The sequence below is a fragment of the Bombina bombina genome, chromosome 3, assembly GCF_027579735.1.
Source record: "Bombina bombina isolate aBomBom1 chromosome 3, aBomBom1.pri, whole genome shotgun sequence".
Taxonomy (NCBI): Eukaryota; Metazoa; Chordata; class Amphibia; order Anura; family Bombinatoridae; genus Bombina; species Bombina bombina.
Window position 1 is genome coordinate 49,043,759 of NC_069501.1, and position 18,982 is coordinate 49,062,740.

Below are 18,982 nucleotides of genomic sequence, written 5' to 3' on the forward strand. Positions count from 1 at the left end.
AGTGCTCACAGCTATTTATACTACCCAGGGGTGTACAGAGAGTATAGGTAAGTGCTCACAGCTATTTATAGTGCCCATGGGTGTACAGAGACTATAGGTAAGTGCTCACAGCTATTTATACTGCCCAGGGGTGTACAGAGACTATAGGTAAGTGCTCACAGCTATTTATAGTGCCCATGGGTGTACAGACTATAGGTTAGTGCTCACAGCTATTTATATTACCCAGGGGTGTACAGAGAGTATAGGTAGGTGCTCACAGCTATTTATATTACCCAGGGGTGTACAGAGAGTATAGGTAAGTGCTCACAGCTATTTATACTGCCCAGGGGTGTACAGAGAGTATAGGTAAGTGCTCACAGCTATTTATACTGCCCAGGGGTGTACATAGACTATAGATAAGTGCTCACAGCTATTTATACTGCCCAGGGGTGTACAGAGACTATAGGTAAGTGCTCACAGCTATTTATATTACCCAGGGGTGTACAGAGAGTATAGGTAGGTGCTCACGGCTATTTATACTGTACAGAGAGTATAGGTAAGTGTTCACAGCTATTTATACTGCCCAGGGGTGTACAAAGACTATAGGTAAGTGCTCACAACTATATATATTACCCAGGGGTGAACAGAGAGTATAGGTAGGTGCTCGCGGCTATTTATACTGTACAGAGAGTATAGTTAAGTGTTCACATCTATTTATACTGCCCATGGGTGTACAGAGACTATAGGTAAGTGCTCACAGCTATTTATACTGCCCAGGGTGTACAGAGAGTAGGGGTAAGTGCTAACAACTATTTATACTGCCCAGGGGTGTACAGAGAGTATAGGTAAGTGCTCACAGCTATTTATATTACCCAGGGGTGTACAGAGAGTATAGGTAAGTGCTCACAACTATTTATACTGCCCAGGGTGTACAGAGAGTAGGGGTAAGTGCTAACAACTATTTATACTGTACAGAGAGTATAGGTAAGTGTTCACAACTATTTATACTGCCCAGGGGTGTACAGAGAGTATAGGTAAGTGCTCACAACTATTTATACTGCCCAGGGTGTACAGAGAGTAGGGGTAAGTGCTAACAACTATTTATACTGCCCAGGGGTGTACAGAGAGTATAGGTAAGTGCTCACAGCTATTTATATTACCCAGGGGTGTACAGAGAGTATAGGTAAGTGCTAACAGCTATTTATACTGCTCAGGGGTGTACAGAGAGTATAGGTAAGTGCTCACAGCTATTTATATTACCCAGGGGTGTACAGAGAGTATAGGTAAGTGCTCACAGCTATTTATACTGCTCAGGGGTGTACAGAGAGTATAGGTAAGTGCTCACAACTATTTATACTGCCCAGGGGTGTACAGAGAGTATAGGTAAGTGCTCACAACTATTTATACTGCCCAGGGGTGTACAGAGAGTATAGGTAAGTGCTAACAGCTATTTATACTGCCCAGGGGTGTACAGAGAGTATAGGTAAGTGCTAACAGCTATTTATACTGCCCAGGGGTGTCCAGAGAGTATAGGTAAGTGCTCACAACTATTTATACTGCCCAGGGGTGTACAGAGAGTATAGGTAAGTGCTAACAGCTATTTATACTGCCCAGGGGTGTACAGAGAGTATAGGTAAGTGCTCACAACTATTTATATTACCCAGAGGTGTACAGAGAGTATAGGTAAGTGCTCACAGCTATTTATACTGCCCAGGGGTGTACAGAGAGTATAGGTAAGTGCTCACAACTATTTATATTACCCAGGGGTGAACAGAGAGTATAGGTAGGTGCTCGCGGCTATTTATACTGTACAGAGAGTATAGGTAAGTGCTCACAACTATTTATACTGCCCAGGGGTGTACAGAGACTATAGGTAAGTGCTCACAGCTATTTATACTGTCCAGGGGTGTACAGAGACTATAGGTAAGTGCTCACAGCTATTTATACTGCCCATGGGTGTACAGACTATAGGTAAGTGCTCACAGCTATTTATACTGCCCAGGGGTGTACAGAGAGTATACATAAGTGCTCACAGCTATTTATAGTGCCCATGGGTGTACAGAGACTATAGGTAAGTGCTCACAGCTATTTATACTGCCCAGGGGTGTACAGAGAGTATAGGTAGGTGCTCACAGCTATTTATATTACCCAGGGGTGTACAGAGAGTATACATAAGTGCTCACAGCTATTTATACTACCCAGGGGTGTACAGAGAGTATAGGTAAGTGCTCACAGCTATTTATAGTGCCCATGGGTGTACAGAGACTATAGGTAAGTGCTCACAGCTATTTATACTACCCAGGGGTGTACAGAGAGTATAGGTAAGTGCTCACAGCTATTTATAGTGCCCATGGGTGTACAGAGACTATAGGTAAGTGCTCACAGCTATTTATACTGCCCAGGGGTGTACAGAGACTATAGGTAAGTGCTCACAGCTATTTATAGTGCCCATGGGTGTACAGACTATAGGTTAGTGCTCACAGCTATTTATATTACCCAGGGGTGTACAGAGAGTATAGGTAGGTGCTCACAGCTATTTATATTACCCAGGGGTGTACAGAGAGTATAGGTAAGTGCTCACAGCTATTTATACTGCCCAGGGGTGTACAGAGAGTATAGGTAAGTGCTCACAGCTATTTATACTGCCCAGGGGTGTACATAGACTATAGATAAGTGCTCACAGCTATTTATACTGCCCAGGGGTGTACAGAGACTATAGGTAAGTGCTCACAGCTATTTATATTACCCAGGGGTGTACAGAGAGTATAGGTAGGTGCTCACGGCTATTTATACTGTACAGAGAGTATAGGTAAGTGTTCACAGCTATTTATACTGCCCAGGGGTGTACAAAGACTATAGGTAAGTGCTCACAACTATATATATTACCCAGGGGTGAACAGAGAGTATAGGTAGGTGCTCGTGGCTATTTATACTGTACAGAGAGTATAGTTAAGTGTTCACATCTATTTATACTGCCCATGGGTGTACAGAGACTATAGGTAAGTGCTCACAGCTATTTATACTGCCCAGGGGTGTACAGAGAGTATAGGTAGGTGCTCACGGCTATTTATACTGCCCAGGGGTGTACAGAGACTATAGGTAAGTGCTCACAGCTATTTATACTGCCCAGGGGTGTACAGAGAGTATAGGTAGGTGCTCACAGCTATTTATAGTGCCCATGGGTGTACAGAGACTATAGGTAAGTGCTCACAGCTATTTATACTGCCCAGGGGTGTACAGAGAGTATAGGTAGGTGCTCACAGCTATTTATAGTGCCCATGGGTGTACAGAGACTATAGGTAAGTGTTCACAGCTATTTATACTGCCCAGGGGTGTACAGAGAGTATAGGTAAGTGCTAAGATAAAAAGGTTTTGGTAGGAGCGCCAAGGGAGGCTGGGTCAGGTTTGAGTTAAACTCGAACGTCACTAGGGTCCAGTAATGATTATTCTAAAGAAGTTATAATGTCGATGGAAACCTAATGACAGGTTGGATTGCCTGAGGATTGTGTCTATACAAATTTATTACACATATATTAAATTCAAATCACATATGGAATTAAAAATTAGACATTAGACATGATAGATACGAAAGACATGGATCCATGTAACATGTACACATAAAATGACAATAAAATGCTAAAAGTTATCTAGAGAACTACAACAGATATCTTGATAATAACTAAAAGTGGTTGGACTCTTAGATACAAGGTAGTGTTACATGAGAACACTCCAAGTCCTGATTTCTAGTAATTAGTAGATCATCAGGAATTTCTTAAAAAAATTTCAATAGATAGAACAATGGATACAATAAAAATATTATAAAATAAAATAGAAAATTCAAAACAAATTTGAATCAAATGTATTGTGTGGGTATGAATATTGTCAATATCCGTTAGTCCATTTTGGTCCCAAACAAACAGTCAAATGATAAAGTGGTGTAAATATCCAGTGAGACGTGAAGCAACTCCTAGTTCAAATTGTGAAAAAATTGAAGGTGAAAAATCAAAAGTTGAAGGTGAAAAATCAAAAGTACAAATCCAAAAAAAAGATACAATTCCAAAAAATTAATTAAAAAATATATTTTGAAAAAAGTGAAGTAGTCACAAATCCACTATCGTGGTATAGTGCTTACAAACTTAAGAAATGGTGCAAAACCTTGTGGGTAATCAAACAATCCTTGAGGGGAATCGGTATAAAGTCAATAAAAAATAAAAATAATGGTAATATCCTAAAAACCTGTGAAAGAAAAGATATACAACATAGAGTAGTATTGCATATGATAAATTAAAACAATGAAAAGTATCTCACCATATAAGCCAACGCGTTTCGGCCCACTTGTGGGGCCTTTCTCAAGACTAAATATGGTGATGTTTGGTGTGTTCTTATAAATGGGCTATTGGCGTCAAAAACGGCCGAAAATTGCGCCAAAATTTAACCTTTCACCCGGAATTGTTTAAAAACCGGATGTGCTCTTTTATTTTTAAAATCCATCTATATTACTTTTTTTTCTTCACAAATGTTATTAATTGTTTGCCCCTTTTATGTGGACTAACATTTTGTGTGATCACTTATATTTTATTATTGTGTCTAACTCACATCCATATAAGGGGCTTTATTTAGTTTCGGTTTTGCCTGAAACCGGAAGTTCTTTTTAGCCGCAAAACCGGAAGTCGCTTATAATAACTACCTCCGGTTTTGAAGTATTTACCATCTTTTATGAAGTTCAAGACTTGATCCTATTTGGCCTTCCTGTTCACTACAGCCGCCATTTCTTGGGAGTGTACATATCTATTACCAACTGGATCAAGGCTTTGTTTACTTTCGGTTCTCCTCGTAACCAGAAGTCCTATCAGACTGTGAAACCGGAAGTTGTTTATTAGCTTCCGGTTTGGCGTATTACCCATTATTATAGTGGGAAAAATAACTGTATGTTATTTTGGATAACCATCTCACATGTTCAGGATGTCTCCACCAAAATTAAATAGGAGACATATTCATGGGTAAAAATATTGGGTAACATTAATTAATACAATAAAAGATCAAAATGTTTTGACAGTCATAAAAGTGGCATTAAATGTTACATTAGAGGATCATATTACCGATGTAATAAAATTAAAAAGGGGAAATTTTACTAGACATTTCAACAATGGGGGAACATAATAAAATAGGGGCATAATAAAAGGTAGTGAATCATTACATAAATAAAGTTACCATATTCAATGAATTCTTTAAAATTGTAAATATAAGATCCAGAAATTTCAGACTGATATATATTTTCTCACTATAGAGATTATCCTCCAGAAAATGGTCTATTAAGTGACAGTCTAAAATAAGGGTTAGAGGCCCATGGGTACGTTTATAGATAAGTTCCAGATTTTTTTTAGACAGAGGTGGACTAATTTGGGGTTTAGGTTACAAATACTGCCCAAATTCAGAAAAAACGGTTATAAATTAAGGATAAAAACTATTCAAGATCAAAACTAATCCACCTTTAATGTCTACCCAAACTGGACGGAGAATAAGTGTGATATATAAGAACTAGTACTCAAATACTACCAAAGTCGGAGTGGTCCCCTATACTAAATCAGATTGGGGTTCTATCTGGGTTGATATGATCTATATTTAAAAATTTGTCTACAATCAATCTTGATAGGGGTTGTTCTAATACAATGTATCCATGTTTCCAATAGGGACTTACTGGGGTCTGGGTCAATGTTTTTATTTTTATTTATTTAATATTGAGCAGGTGTGACAGATCTTCTTTATTGTTGAGACCCTTAAGGTGAAGGCAATCTAATTCAAAGATCCATTTGGATTCAGAAATTAGTAATTTCTTGTCATAGTCTCCCCCCCTCCAATTTTGCTTCACTAGCTGTATCCCATTGTAACTCAAATCCTTCAGGTTACTTTTATGGTGTATGGTGAAGTGTCTATACATGGATGTTTCTGTGTTACCATGTTCTATTTGTAGGATGTGTTCATGAATTCTGTCTCGTAAATACCTAGTGGTTTGTCCTACATATTGTAGTCCACAACTACATTGGACTATGTAGACAACTCCCTTACTTGTGCATCTTATCAAGTCTTTGATTTGATGTTCCGTCCTCGAATTATGTGAATGAAAGCTTTTGGTCTTTAAACCTCTCTTACATGCTTTACATCTAACTTTTCTTCCAAAGACATCTTTAACATTTGTAGTTTGTGGGCGTGGAATGCATTTTTCTAATGGGTAACTAGGGACCCATTGGTATTAGGAGCTATAGGTCCATATTAGTTAGCACTGTTGGATAATCTTCCCTACTAACACTTAGTATAGGTAAGTGCTCACAGCTATTTATACTGCCCATGGGTGTACAGACTATAGGTAAGTGTTCACAGCTATTTATACTGCCCAGGGGTGTACAGAGAGTATAGGTAAGTGCTCACAGCTCTTTATACTACCCAGGGGTGTACAGAGACTATAGGTAAGTGCTCACAGCTATTTATACTGCCCATGGGTGTACAGAGACTATAGGTAAGTGCTCACAGCTATTTATACTGCCCAGGGGTGTACAGAGAGTATAGGTAGGTGCTCACAGCTATTTATACTACCCAGGGGTGTACAGAGACTATAGGTAAGTGTTCACAGCTATTTATACTGCCCAGGGGTGTACAGAGAGTATAGGTAAGTGCTCACAGCTATGCGCTCATTCTCTTCTCCTCTTCCCCGGGGTCTATGCTTTTCTTTCTCTCTCCTTTCTCCCCCCCCACTCATCCTCTCACTCTTTCTCCTCTCTTATTTCTCTCTCTCCCCCTGCGTCTATGTTTCCCTCTCTCTTTACCCCGCTCATTCTCCCTCTCTTTTTTATTTCTCTCCCACTGGGTCTATGTTTCCCTTTCTCTCTTTCCCCGCTCATTCTCCCACTCTTTTTCTCCTCTCTCTCTTTCCCCCACTCATTCTCGCACTCTCTTTCGCCTATATCTTCTTTCTCTCTCTCTCCCCCCCCCACTCATTCTCCCTCTCTTCTTTCTCTCTCTACCCCTGCGTCTGTTTCCCACTCTCTTTCCCCACTCATTCTCCCACTCTCTCCTCTCTTCTTTCTCTCTCTCTCTCTCCCCCCCCTGGGTCTATGTTTCCCTCTCTCTTGCCCCCGCTCATTCTCCCTCTCTTCTTTCTCTCTCTACCCCTGCGTCTGTTTCCCACTCTCTTTCCCCACTCTCTTTCTCCTCTCTTCTTTCTCTCTCTCTCTCCCCTCCTGGGTCTATGTTTCCCTCTCTCTTGCCCCCGCTCATTCTCCCTCTCTTCTTTGTCACTCTACCCCTGCGTCTGTTTCCCTCTCTCTTTCCCCTGCTCATTCTCCCACTCTCTTTCTCATCTCCTCTCTCTCTCCCCCTGGGTCTATGTTTCCCTTTCTCTCTCTCTCTCTCTCTCTCTCTCTTTCTCTCTCTCTCTCTCCCCCGGAGTCTTTGCTTCCTTCTCTATCTCTTTCCCCCGCTCATTCTCTAACTCTCTTCCCTCTCCCCCGGAGTCTCTGCTTCCCTGTTTCTCTCTCACCAGTCATTCTCTTATTCACTGGTTTGTCTGATTGTTTCCAGTCTCTCATTGCTGGTCACTTTGCCAACCTGTCTTATTTTAATTTCCTCTCCCCAGTCTGTGGATTCCCTGCTCCTGCGTTTATATCCTCCTGTGTGACAGAAGGACAAGTTACTGTCCCCTCTATGCTAGAGATAGAAAAGATTTTCTAGCATTATTTTGTTGTAGTGCCTATAAATAATAGCTTTTTAAAGTCCTAGTGTAAAAATACTTTAATTTTTAAACTAATTTGTTTTTCTTACAATGGGCCAGATTACGGGTGAAGCGCTAACAGTTGTGAGCAAGCGATAAGGGGTTTATTGCGGGTGTTTGCGTGCATTGGAAGTAGCGTGCATATCACAAGTTGAACGTTTTAAATTAGTGTCAGTTTTCACTTAGGTTGGTGCTATACACCTCGCTATTTCTTATCCTACCCTCGGCACCTGTCTGACTTTTTGTGGGTCAGTGTTTACACAAACATACTTTGTCCTGTAGTAGTGGAGATGCTGTTCTGCATTTATTTAAGCACAATCCAGTTTCGGAGATGTTGAAATTCTAACTGGGATCTTTGTTTTTCTCTTGTCCAGCACTGCCCTAGCCTACACCTGTGTGTGGTACAGTACAATAGTCACAGCTGGAATCGGCTACATCCTCCTCACTCAGCTGCTGAATATCAGTTATAACATCACAGAGAGGGAAGCGTGTATCGCCTTGCGGGAGAAGATGGGGCGCTGCTACCTTGGAGGCCTGGTAGTGGACACAGGAACCTTCAACCAGGGCTTCTTCAAGAACTGGGTGCACTTTCTTTCATTAGAATCACAAGATGTTCAACATAGCCTTGCTGACATTGTTTAAGATTGCTGATTTTTTTTTTTTAAGTTACACCAGTGCCTTATTCACAATGAATTTAGTAAACGGAGAGACCACTTCACTATTACCGTATACTGGAGATGGCTCTACACATCTATATAAACTTTATAAGTTATCTCTTAAAACTTTATAAGTTGTATTTTTACCGTAAGGTTCTTTTTAAAGGTGCACACAATGCTGAGAATGATTTAGTAAAGCACAGGCAAATAAATTGCTTTATTTGGAATTTGTTTTATTATAAATGTCTTGAGTAGCACTTTAATGGTTTTGTCAATCAGCAATTTTAAGCCCTGAAAAGCAAAGCATGTAAATAGTGATAAACACATTTTATAACCTGGTGTTTTAAAAATGAAATCTAATTGCTGAAGCACAGTGCGTGGTTCAGATTTACATTCATGGTCTGAAAGTGGACGTTAAAGTTTTACACAAAATTGCTGCAATATATATATATTAGATTTTTTTTTTTAGTCAAATGTCCAAAAGCAGAAAACACTTAGCTGGTGAGGTTTACACAACTAATGCCTTAACGACAAGCACTTAATTGCACAGAGTTGAAGAATTACTAGATAGTGTGTGTGTGTGTATATATATATATATATATATATATATATATATATATATATATATATATATATATTATATATATACACACACACACACACAGTCTTTCTGGTGCAAATGCTGAATATACTTTTCATCTCCTATAACATCCAAATGTAATAATGACACGGTCAATATATGTTGAGATTTGGTTAGGGTTACAGTTAACCTTATGGATGCCAGAAAGGGTTATGAAATGTGATGTTGCCCTCTCTGGTATCCAAGGGGTTAAAACAAAATTGCACTTCTGCTTATAATAATAGTAAGGGCGCCGCAATATTTACCCATGGGGGAAATTACAGATGAAAATATGTTAATTACAGGAAAAAGCAACGTTTATGCTTAAATTACTATTCTCAGTAATGGACTATAGAAGGACCTGAACTCTTATCTAACATTAACAGTCGCCTGACTAATATAAACAATATCTGTTTTATATCTAAACCATTATATGCGCCTTGAATAAAATGTTCTTTAATAATTAAACAAAACAAAAAATGCAAGCAGATTTACATTTGCTGCCTGAAATTGTTTGGTGGATTAACTGTATTTACTTATGAGACTACACCTTACCGATGTAATATAAGCTACAAAACTGCCATGTACAGTTGTAAATGATCAGAAATAATGACATAGTTTCCTTTATGACATTTGTCGCACAAGTCAGGCTGCTCGTTTATATTTGGTAGTTGTAGAGATGGGGCTGTTTTTGACGCCTTTCTATTGCCATAGTCACTTGAGGTGATAATAAAAAACAAGTGCACTTCTCCCAGCACTGTACACAGCAATATATATAAATCCTTTGATAACAGATAGCACCATGGACCAAATTGCAGAATCTATAAACCAGTGGATTATATTCTGCCTTTACATTCTGTTTCTGACGGTTTCATTTTAATTAGAAAATCTGCTCAGCATTAAAAAAAAAAACACAATTTATGCTTACCTGATAAATTTATTTCTCTTGTGGTGTATCCAGTCCACGGATCATCCATTACTTGTGGGATATTCTCCTTCCCAACAGGAAGTTGCAAGAGTCCACCCACAGCAGAGCTGCTATATAGCTCCTCCCCTAACTGCCATATCCAGTCATTCAACCGAAAACACGCAAAGAAAGGAAAAACCATAGGGTGCAGTGGTGACTGTAGTTTAAATGAAAAAAATTACCTGCCTTAAAATGACAGGGCGGGCCGTGGACTGGATACACCACAAGAGAAATAAATTTATCAGGTAAGCATAAATTGTGTTTTCTCTTGTAAGGTGTATCCAGTCCACGGATCATCCATTACTTGTGGGAAACCAATACCAAAGCTAAAGTACACGGATGAAGGGAGGGACAAGGCAGGTACTTAAACGGAAGGTACCACTGCCTATAAAAACCCTTTCTCCCAAAAATAGCCTCCGAAGAAGCAAAGTATCAAATTTGTAAAATTTTGAAAAAATATGAAGTGCAGACCAAGTCGCCGCCTTGTAAATCTGTTCAACAGAAGCCTCATTTTAAAAAGGCCCAAGTGAAAGCCACAGCTCTAGTAGAATGAGCTGTAATCCCGTCAGGAGGCTGCTGTCCAGCAGTCTCATAAGCTAAACGGATTATGCTTCTTAAACAAAAAGAAAAAGAGGTTTCTGAAGTCTTTTGACCTCTCCTCTGTCCAAAGTAGACAACAAACAAGGTAGATGTTTGATGAAAATTTGCAGTAGCTTGTAAGTAAAACTTTAAAGCACGAACCACGTCCAAATTGTGTAATAGACGTTCCTTCTTTGAAGAAGGATTAGGATACAAGAATGGAACAACAATCTCTTGATTGATATTCTTGATAGATACCACCTTAGGTAAAAACCCAGGTTTGGTACGCAGGACTACCTTATCCGTACGGAGGATCAGATAAGGAGAATCACATTGTAAAGCAGATAACTCGGAGACTCTACGAGCCGAGGAAATAGCTACCAAAAAGGAACTTTCCAAGATAAAAGTTTGATATCTATGGAATGAAGAGGTTCAAACGGAACTCCTTGAAGAACCTTAAGAACCAGATTTAAGCTCCATGGCGGAGCAACGGGTTTAAAAACACGGGCTTGGTTCTAACCAAAGCCTGAACGTCTGGAATATCTGCCAGACGCTTGTGCAAAAGAATAGACAGAGTAGAAATCTGTCCTTTTAAGGAACTAGCTGACAATCCTTTTCCCAAAATCATCTTGAAGAAAAGATAATATCCTGGGAATCCTGACTTTACTCCATGAGTAACCCTTGGATTGATACCAATAAGGTATTTACGCCATTTCTATGTTAAATTTTCCTAGTGACAGGCTTTCATGCCTGTATTAAGGTATCAATGACTGACTCTGAGAAGCCATGCTTTGATAATATCAAACGTTCAGTCTCCAGGCAGTCCATCTCAGAGAAGTTAAATTTAGATGGTTGAAAGGACCCTGAGGTAGAGGGTCCTGACTCAAAAACAGAGACCATGGTGGAAAGGGTGAAATGTCCACCAGATCTGCATACCAGGTCCTGCGTGGCCACGCAGGCGCTATCAAAAACACTGAAGCACTTTCCTGCTTGATCTTGTGCAAACACCTCCGGAGGGAGTTCCCACTCCCCCGGATGAAAAGTCTGACGACTTAGAAAATCCGCCTCCCAGTTCTCAACACCTGGGATATGGATAGCTGATAGGAGACAAGAGTGAGTCTCTGTCCAGTGAATCATTTTAAGACTTCTAACATCCCTAGGGAACTTCTGTTCCCCCTTGATGGTTGATGTAAGCCACAGTCGTGATATTGTCCGACGGAAATCCGATGTACCTCAGAGTTGCTAACTGAGGCCAAGCCTGAAGAGCATTGAATATCGCTCTCAGTTCCCGAATATTTATTAGAAGGAGAGTCTCCTCCTGAGTCCACTATCCCTGAGCCCTCAGGGAGTTCCAGACTGTACCCCAACCTAGAAGGCTGGCATCTGTTGTAACAAGTGTCCCATCTGGCCTGCGGAAGGTCATACCCTTGGACAGATGGACCCAAGATAGCCACCAGAGAAGAGAACCTCTGGCCTCTTGATTCAGATTTAGCATGGGGGACAAATCTGTGTAATCCCCGTTCCATTGATTGAGCATGCATAGTTGCAGCGGTATGAAGTGTAGGCGTGCAAACGGTACTATGTCCATTGCCGCTACCATTAAGCCGATTACATTCATGTACCGAGCCAACGAAGGGCGCGGAATGGAATGAAGAACACGGCAGGAATTTAGAAGCTTTGACAACCTGGACTCCGTCAGGTAAATTTTCATTTCTACAGAATCTATCAGAGTCCCTAGGAAGGAAACCCTTATGATTGGGGATAGAGAACTCTTTCCTTGTTCACTTTCCACCCATGCGATCTCAGAAATGCCAGTACTACGTCCGTATGAGACTTGGCAATTTGGATGTTTAACGCCTGTATCAGGATGTCGTCTAAATAAGGGGCCACTTCTATGCCCCGCGGCCTAAGGACCGCCAAAGCGACCCCAAAACCTCCATAAAGATTCTTGGGGCTGTAGCTAACCCAAAGGAAAGAGCTACAAACTGGTAAAGCCTGTCTAGAAAGGCAAACCTGAAAAACCGATGATGATCTTTGTGTATCGGAATGTGAGGATAAGCATCCTTCAAATCCATTGTAGTCCTATATTGACTCTCCTGTCCCTGTTCCTCGCTTGGAGCTGGATGGGTCTCGTACACAGTGTAAGAATACCTCTTTCTTTATCTGGTTTGCAGATAATTGTGAAAGGTGAAATCTCCCCCTTTTTTGGGGGGGAAGCTTTGAAGTCCAGAAGATATCTCTGGGATATAATTTCCAACGCCCATGGATCCTGGGCATCTCTTGCCCATGCCTGGGCGAAGAATGAAAGTCTGCCCCCTACTGGATCCGTTACCGGATAGGGGCCGTTCCTTCATGCTGTCTTAGAGGCAGCAGCAGGCTCTTTGGCCTGCTTATCTTTGTTCCAGGTCCGGTTGTCTCCAGACCGTCTTGGACTGAGCAAAAGTTCCCTCTTGTTTTGCCTTAGAGGAAGTTGATGCCGCACCTGCCTTGAGGTTTCGAAAGGCACAAAAATTAGACTGTTTGGCCCTTGATTTGGACCTGTCCTGAGGAAGGGCATGACCCTTTTCCTCCAGTGATATTAGTAATAATCTCCTTCAAACCAGGCCCGAATAGGGTCCGCCCCTTGAAGGGAAAGTTAAGTAGCTTATTTTTTTAAAGTCACGACAGCTGACCATGATATAAGCCATAGCTCTCTGCGCGCCAGTGTAGTAAAACCAGAATTCTTAGCCGTTAGTTTAGTCAAATGAACAAAGGCATCAGAAACAAAGGAATTGGCTAGCTTAAGTGCTCTAAGCTTGTCAAGTATGTTCATCCAATGGAGTCGCTACCTGTAAAGCCTCATCCAGAGACTCAAACCAGAACGCCGCAGCAGCAGTGACACCTGGTCTATCCCATTCCTTATTAATAATTTCTGTAAAACTCTTTAGGTATTGGAAAAACATCAGTACACACCGGCACTGCATAGTATTTATCCAGTCTACACAATTTCTCTGGTACTGCAATTGTAACACAGTCATTTCAGAGCAGCTAAAACCTCCCTGAGCAACAAGTGGAGGTTCTCAAGCATACATTTTAAATGTAGAAATATCAGAATCAGGTTAAATCATCTTCCCTGAGTCAAAAATATCACCCACAGACTGAAGCTCCCCTCAGCTTCTGCATATTGTGAGGCAGTATCAGACATGGTTCTTAAAGCATCTGTATGCTCTGTATTAGGTCTAACCCCAGAGCTATCTTGCTTTCCTTTAATTTCAGGTAGTCTGACTAATACCGCTGACAATGTATTATTCATAACTTCCGCCATGTCTTGTAAAATAAACGCTATGGGTGCCCTTGATGTACTTGGCGTCATTTGAGCGTGAGTCCCTGAAGCGGGAGTCAAAGGGTCTGACACGTGGGGAGAGTTAGTTGGCATAACTTCCCCCTCGACAGAATCCTCTGGTAAAATAAATGCTATGGGCGCCCTTGATGTACTTGGCGCCATTTGAGCGTGAGTCCCTGAAGCGGGAGTTAAAGGGTCTGACACGTGGGGAGAGTTAGTCGGCATAACTTCCCCCTCGACAGAATCCTCTGGTGATAATTTTTTTTTAATTGCTTAAAGTGAAATCAGTACATTTGGTACACATTCTAAGATGGGGTTCCACCATGGCTTTTAAACATAATGAACAAGGAGTTTCCTCTATGTCAGACATGTTTGTACAGACTAGCAAGCTTGGAAAACACTTTAAATCAAGTTAACAAGCAAATATAAAAAACGTTACTGTGCCTTTAAGAGAAACAAATTTTGTCAAAATTTGAAAAACAGTGAAAAAAGGCAGTAAATCAAACGAAATTTTTACAGTATATGTAATAAGTTAACAGAGCATTGCACCCACTTGCAAATGGATGATTAACCCCTTAATGCAAAAAACGGACCAAAAAAACTAAATAGACTTTTTTAACAGTCACAACAAACTGCCACAGCTTAGCTGTGGTCTTACCTTCCCCATAAACGATTTTGGAAGCCTTTTAGAGATGTCCTATAGTATTCATGGGACTGCTGAGGGAAGCTGGATGATTCATTTTGTAATTTTAACTGCGCAAAAAAGCGCTAAAATAGGCCCCTCCCACTCATATTACAACAGTGGAAAGCCTCAGGAAACTGTTTCTAGGCAAAATTTAAGCCAGCCATGTGGAAAAAAACTAGGCCCCAATAAAGTTTTATCACCAAAGCATATATAAAAACGATTAAACATGGCAGCAAACGTTTTATATTGCAAATTTATGAGTATATATCTCTGATAGTAAGCCTGATACTAGTCGCTATTAAATCACTGTATTTAGGCTTAACTTACATTAATCCGGTATCAGCAGCATTTTCTAGCAATTCCATCCCTAGAAAAACTTATAACTGCACATACCTTATAGCAGGATAACTTGCACGCCATTCTTCCTCTGAAGTTACCTCACTCCTCAGACATATGTGAGAACAGCAGTGGATCTTAGTTACTTCTGCTAAGATCATAGAAAAACGCAGGCAGATTCTTCTTCTAAATGCTCCCTGAGATAAAATAGTACAACTCCGGTACCATTTAAAAACAATAAACTTTTGATTGAAGATAAAAAACTAACTATAGTACACCACTCTCTCTTACTACCTCCATACGTGTTGAGAGTTGCAAGAGAATGACTGGATATGGCAGTTAGGGGAGGAGCTATATAGCAGCTCTGCTGTGGGTGGACTCTTGCAACTTCCTGTTGGGAAGGAGAATATCCCACAAGTAATGGATGATCCGTGGACTGGATACACCTTACAAGAGAAAAAAAACAAATTTTACTCATCCCAGGCTGTCGCTGGCACCTACCTCTATACTGTGAATCTTGTCTTCAGTTTGGGCAGTTAGCTTTTGAACGCCAGAGAGCACTGCAGAGTATTGCATCTCCCTCTTGTAACCAATGGGTTAACATTCCCAGTTCATCTGACTTGGAGGTGCGGTGTATTTATTTTTCCCGATACCTGAGCAGGTGTTGTATCAGGAAAGCTGGCCCCTGCCTATCAAAATGAGGGCATGCATCCTTCCTCTGTACATTAATGTCTTTTTAATAAAGTTACATGTGAAATGATTATTGGGTATTCAGGTTCTTCCTCATTTGTTCATTATCTGCTCTGTAACATTCACATCACTACTACTATGCAAATAACATTTATATGTTTATCCACAGTCCATCCAGTTTCAGTGCAGCCTGTTAGTCCGCTTGTGCAACAATGATATATGTAATTGTAAGTTACCTTGTGTTTTTTCTTTATCCCTTATGAATATGAATTTATTTTAGTCACTCATTTTACAGTCTGTAGTGTGCTCCCCAGGTGTATCAGACACTCTGTGTGGGTTCTGTTAGTCAGTAGAACACAGGGTGTAGCACTTTTATCTATGATCTAAAATAAAGGTTAAAACGTGTCCCTTGGATCAGTGATCTGATTACAGCCTATTTAGCGGTTTATTAGCCATCTTCCTACGGCTATTGTTACCTGCAGTGAGTCATCGCATAAAGTGCAGTGCTGTCGTTTTATAGAGATCTGTTAAGGAGCCATAATGATTATTTTCTGTGAAAAACAAAAGCACAAACATGATACCTCACGAAAAGAACAGATCATTCACGAACACCCCCCTTCCAGCATTAGATGACAGAAGCTGCATCTTCATTTTCTAAAAAAAAAATCTTTTTTATAGTGAGTTCTGCAAACACACAACATGAATACGAAATCGTTTTTTTCTGAATATTTGCAGACTTAATACAATGAATCAATAGAATGTGCTGTTCTTGCAATATACAGATCTACCTGATGATAATAATACAAACAAAATCTAGCTTCAGTACCTCATTAACCCCTTTAGCCGCAACGGGATTAAGCTTTAAAAAACCTTTAAATAGACACTGTAGTCAGATTTTTCTGTGGCTTTTAGCCAAAATGTATCTTTAAAAAAAAAATAAAATACATGTTTCTGTCTCAAATAAAACATTTTGTTTTCATACATATAAAGTTTTGTCCCCTCCCCTAATAGAGGTGTGGGAGTGGCCTGTTAGCATTACTTGGAAATATTTGTGAGAAAAACAATGTCCCTTTTAAAGGCTATAGTTCTATATGTACATCTGCATGACGTGCAGCCTATTGTATAAACTGCGCATGGCTTTAGAGTCACAGTGCCGTCCTGCAGTTATGGGCATCAGTGAATCCGTTCCATGTTGTCCTGGTTAGCAAAAGGCTCACAGCTAAAACCCATGCGCCTGTTACTGTTAGGAATACAGCCGGCCTCTCTCATCACATCCTGAAGTCAGGGAGCATTTCAGACACCTTTTTTCTCAGTAGTTCCCTTCTTTCTTCCCGTACCTTCAGCTCTTTGGTATATTGTGGGTATTGTTTCCAGATTCGAAATGCTGTTAGTAGAATCCGCCTGAAACAGAAATGTGCCCCAGTGACAAGTGTTTAGTTATTTTACAGAGTATGAATGATATCTTTCTAACTCTTCTGCTGGTGCTGCAATACAATGTCTGTATTACTAGAAATACGCCTATGTAACCGCCTCTGTCTCTCTCTCCTGCATGCTTCCCCTTGTCTACCTCCAGTTATATGATAAACTCTTTCAATCAAATCTCTTTTCCTTATACACCTGTATTAGATGTAATGTACAGTATCATTGTATTCATGTACAGATCGCATTAAATAAATACAATAAATACGTAGTCTCTGTGTGATTCTTCATTACTAAACAGATTCTGTGTGATGTGGTGAGATTGCTGAGAGACAAATAATGAAGTTAAAAGGACACTTTCATGATTCAGATAGGGCGTGTCATTTTAAGCAACTTTCCAATTTACGCTTATCAAATTTGCTTTGTTCTCTTGGTATTCTTTGTTGAAGTTAAACCTAGGTAAGCTCATATGCTTATTTCTAAGCACTTGAAGATCACCTCTTATCTCAGTGTATTTGACAGTTTTTCACAGCTAGCCAGCGCTAGTTCATGTGTGTCATATAGATAACATGCTTTCTCCTGTGGAATTATATGAGTCAGCTCAGATTGGCTAAAATGCAAGTCTGTCAAAAGAACTGAAATAAGAGGGCAGTCTGCAGAGGCTTAGATACAGGGGAATCGTAGGCGTAAAAAGTGTATTAATATAACAGTGTTGGTTATGCAAAACTGGGGCATGAGTAATAAAGGGATTATCTATCTTTTTAAACAATAAAAATTCTGGAGTAGACTGTCCCTTTAACTCCCTTCGCTGCCAGAGAAAGCTGCAACATCCTGCTATGCATTGCACTACAGCTCTACATTGCAGTCTTATTTTTTTTTTTTTAAATTGCGCATAAACATTTTAAGGGGAATTACATTTTGAGTTTTAAGGGACATGAAAGTCTAATTTGCTTCATTTTCTTGTCATCCTTTGTTAAAAAAGCATACCTAGATAGGCTCAGAGCACAAAGGACTACTTAGAGCAAGCTGCTGATTAGTGGCTGCCGATGTATTCAGCTAGCTCATAGTAGTGCATTGCTCCTCCTTCAACAAAGGATACAAAGAGAATGAAGGAAATTTGATAATAGAAGTAAAATAGAAAGTTGTTTAAAATTGCAAATTAACAAGAGCATTAGATGGCAGCACTATTACCGACCTATCTCTTTAATTCGTTCTTTATTGACCAAATAGAATATTGAAAATACAAACATTATAACAGTGCATTGTACAAAAATACAGAGATTCATTGGTCTGAATGTGTATAACTGTATATAAGAGAAATAACAATAATACGTTTATAAAAGCATTACTGATACGCCTCACAACGGCATTTTATAATAAAACACAAAACGTGCCTTTTATACTACTCGTTGGGTATTACACCTTATGTGACCTAATTATAGAAAATAATAAAATGACTTATGAAATTTTGAGACGATATAGGATTCCCAGTAAAACACAACATTATTATTATTATTATTAAAGTGATGGTAAATTTTCACCAATTGGCAAATAAATTCTTAATCCTCAGTTATGTCTAACCTAAATCGCTATGTTTTTTCCCTTATTCCTTTATATAATAAATAATATTTTACTTACAGAGCGTTATCGCTCCTTGCTCCGCCCCCGTCATTACTTCCTGTTATTTTCTTTAGCCGACGAGAGGGCTGAACCACCCCTCGCAACGTCATTGTATTGGCATCTAATTCTTCAACTTTCGCTATGCGCATGCATTCATTCCGTATGCAATACATTGTATTTAACTGTCAGTCAGCGATCCAATGTGTAGCGCATGCGCATAAGTAACTTAGGGCATGTTTGCTGATATCAGTGTCGCTGACTGGCCTGGCTGTCATTGGTATTTAAAAACACGTGAGATGAATAAATCAGTGGCGGCCGTGGTACGGGAGGAGGAAAGTATCTGAA

The 18,982-nt window shown here is 39.9% G+C and overlaps 2 protein-coding genes across 2 annotated transcripts in view; one reads left to right on the forward strand and one right to left on the reverse strand.

The window, feature by feature from the left end:
- ZDHHC23 (zinc finger DHHC-type palmitoyltransferase 23) overlaps positions 1-17,282 on the forward strand; it is a 76,145-nt gene extending 58,863 nt beyond the window's left edge. Inside the window, exon 5 of the mRNA XM_053705838.1 lies at positions 8,119-17,282. Coding sequence (XP_053561813.1) covers positions 8,119-8,386 — 268 coding nt within the window. The 3' untranslated portion in view covers positions 8,387-17,282. The remainder of the gene's footprint in view (positions 1-8,118) is intronic.
- CCDC191 (coiled-coil domain containing 191) overlaps positions 16,245-18,982 on the reverse strand; it is a 134,995-nt gene continuing 132,257 nt past the window's right edge. The window contains exon 17 of the mRNA XM_053705833.1: positions 16,245-16,999. Within this exon, the coding sequence (XP_053561808.1) occupies positions 16,867-16,999 (133 nt within the window). The 3' untranslated portion in view covers positions 16,245-16,866. The remainder of the gene's footprint in view (positions 17,000-18,982) is intronic.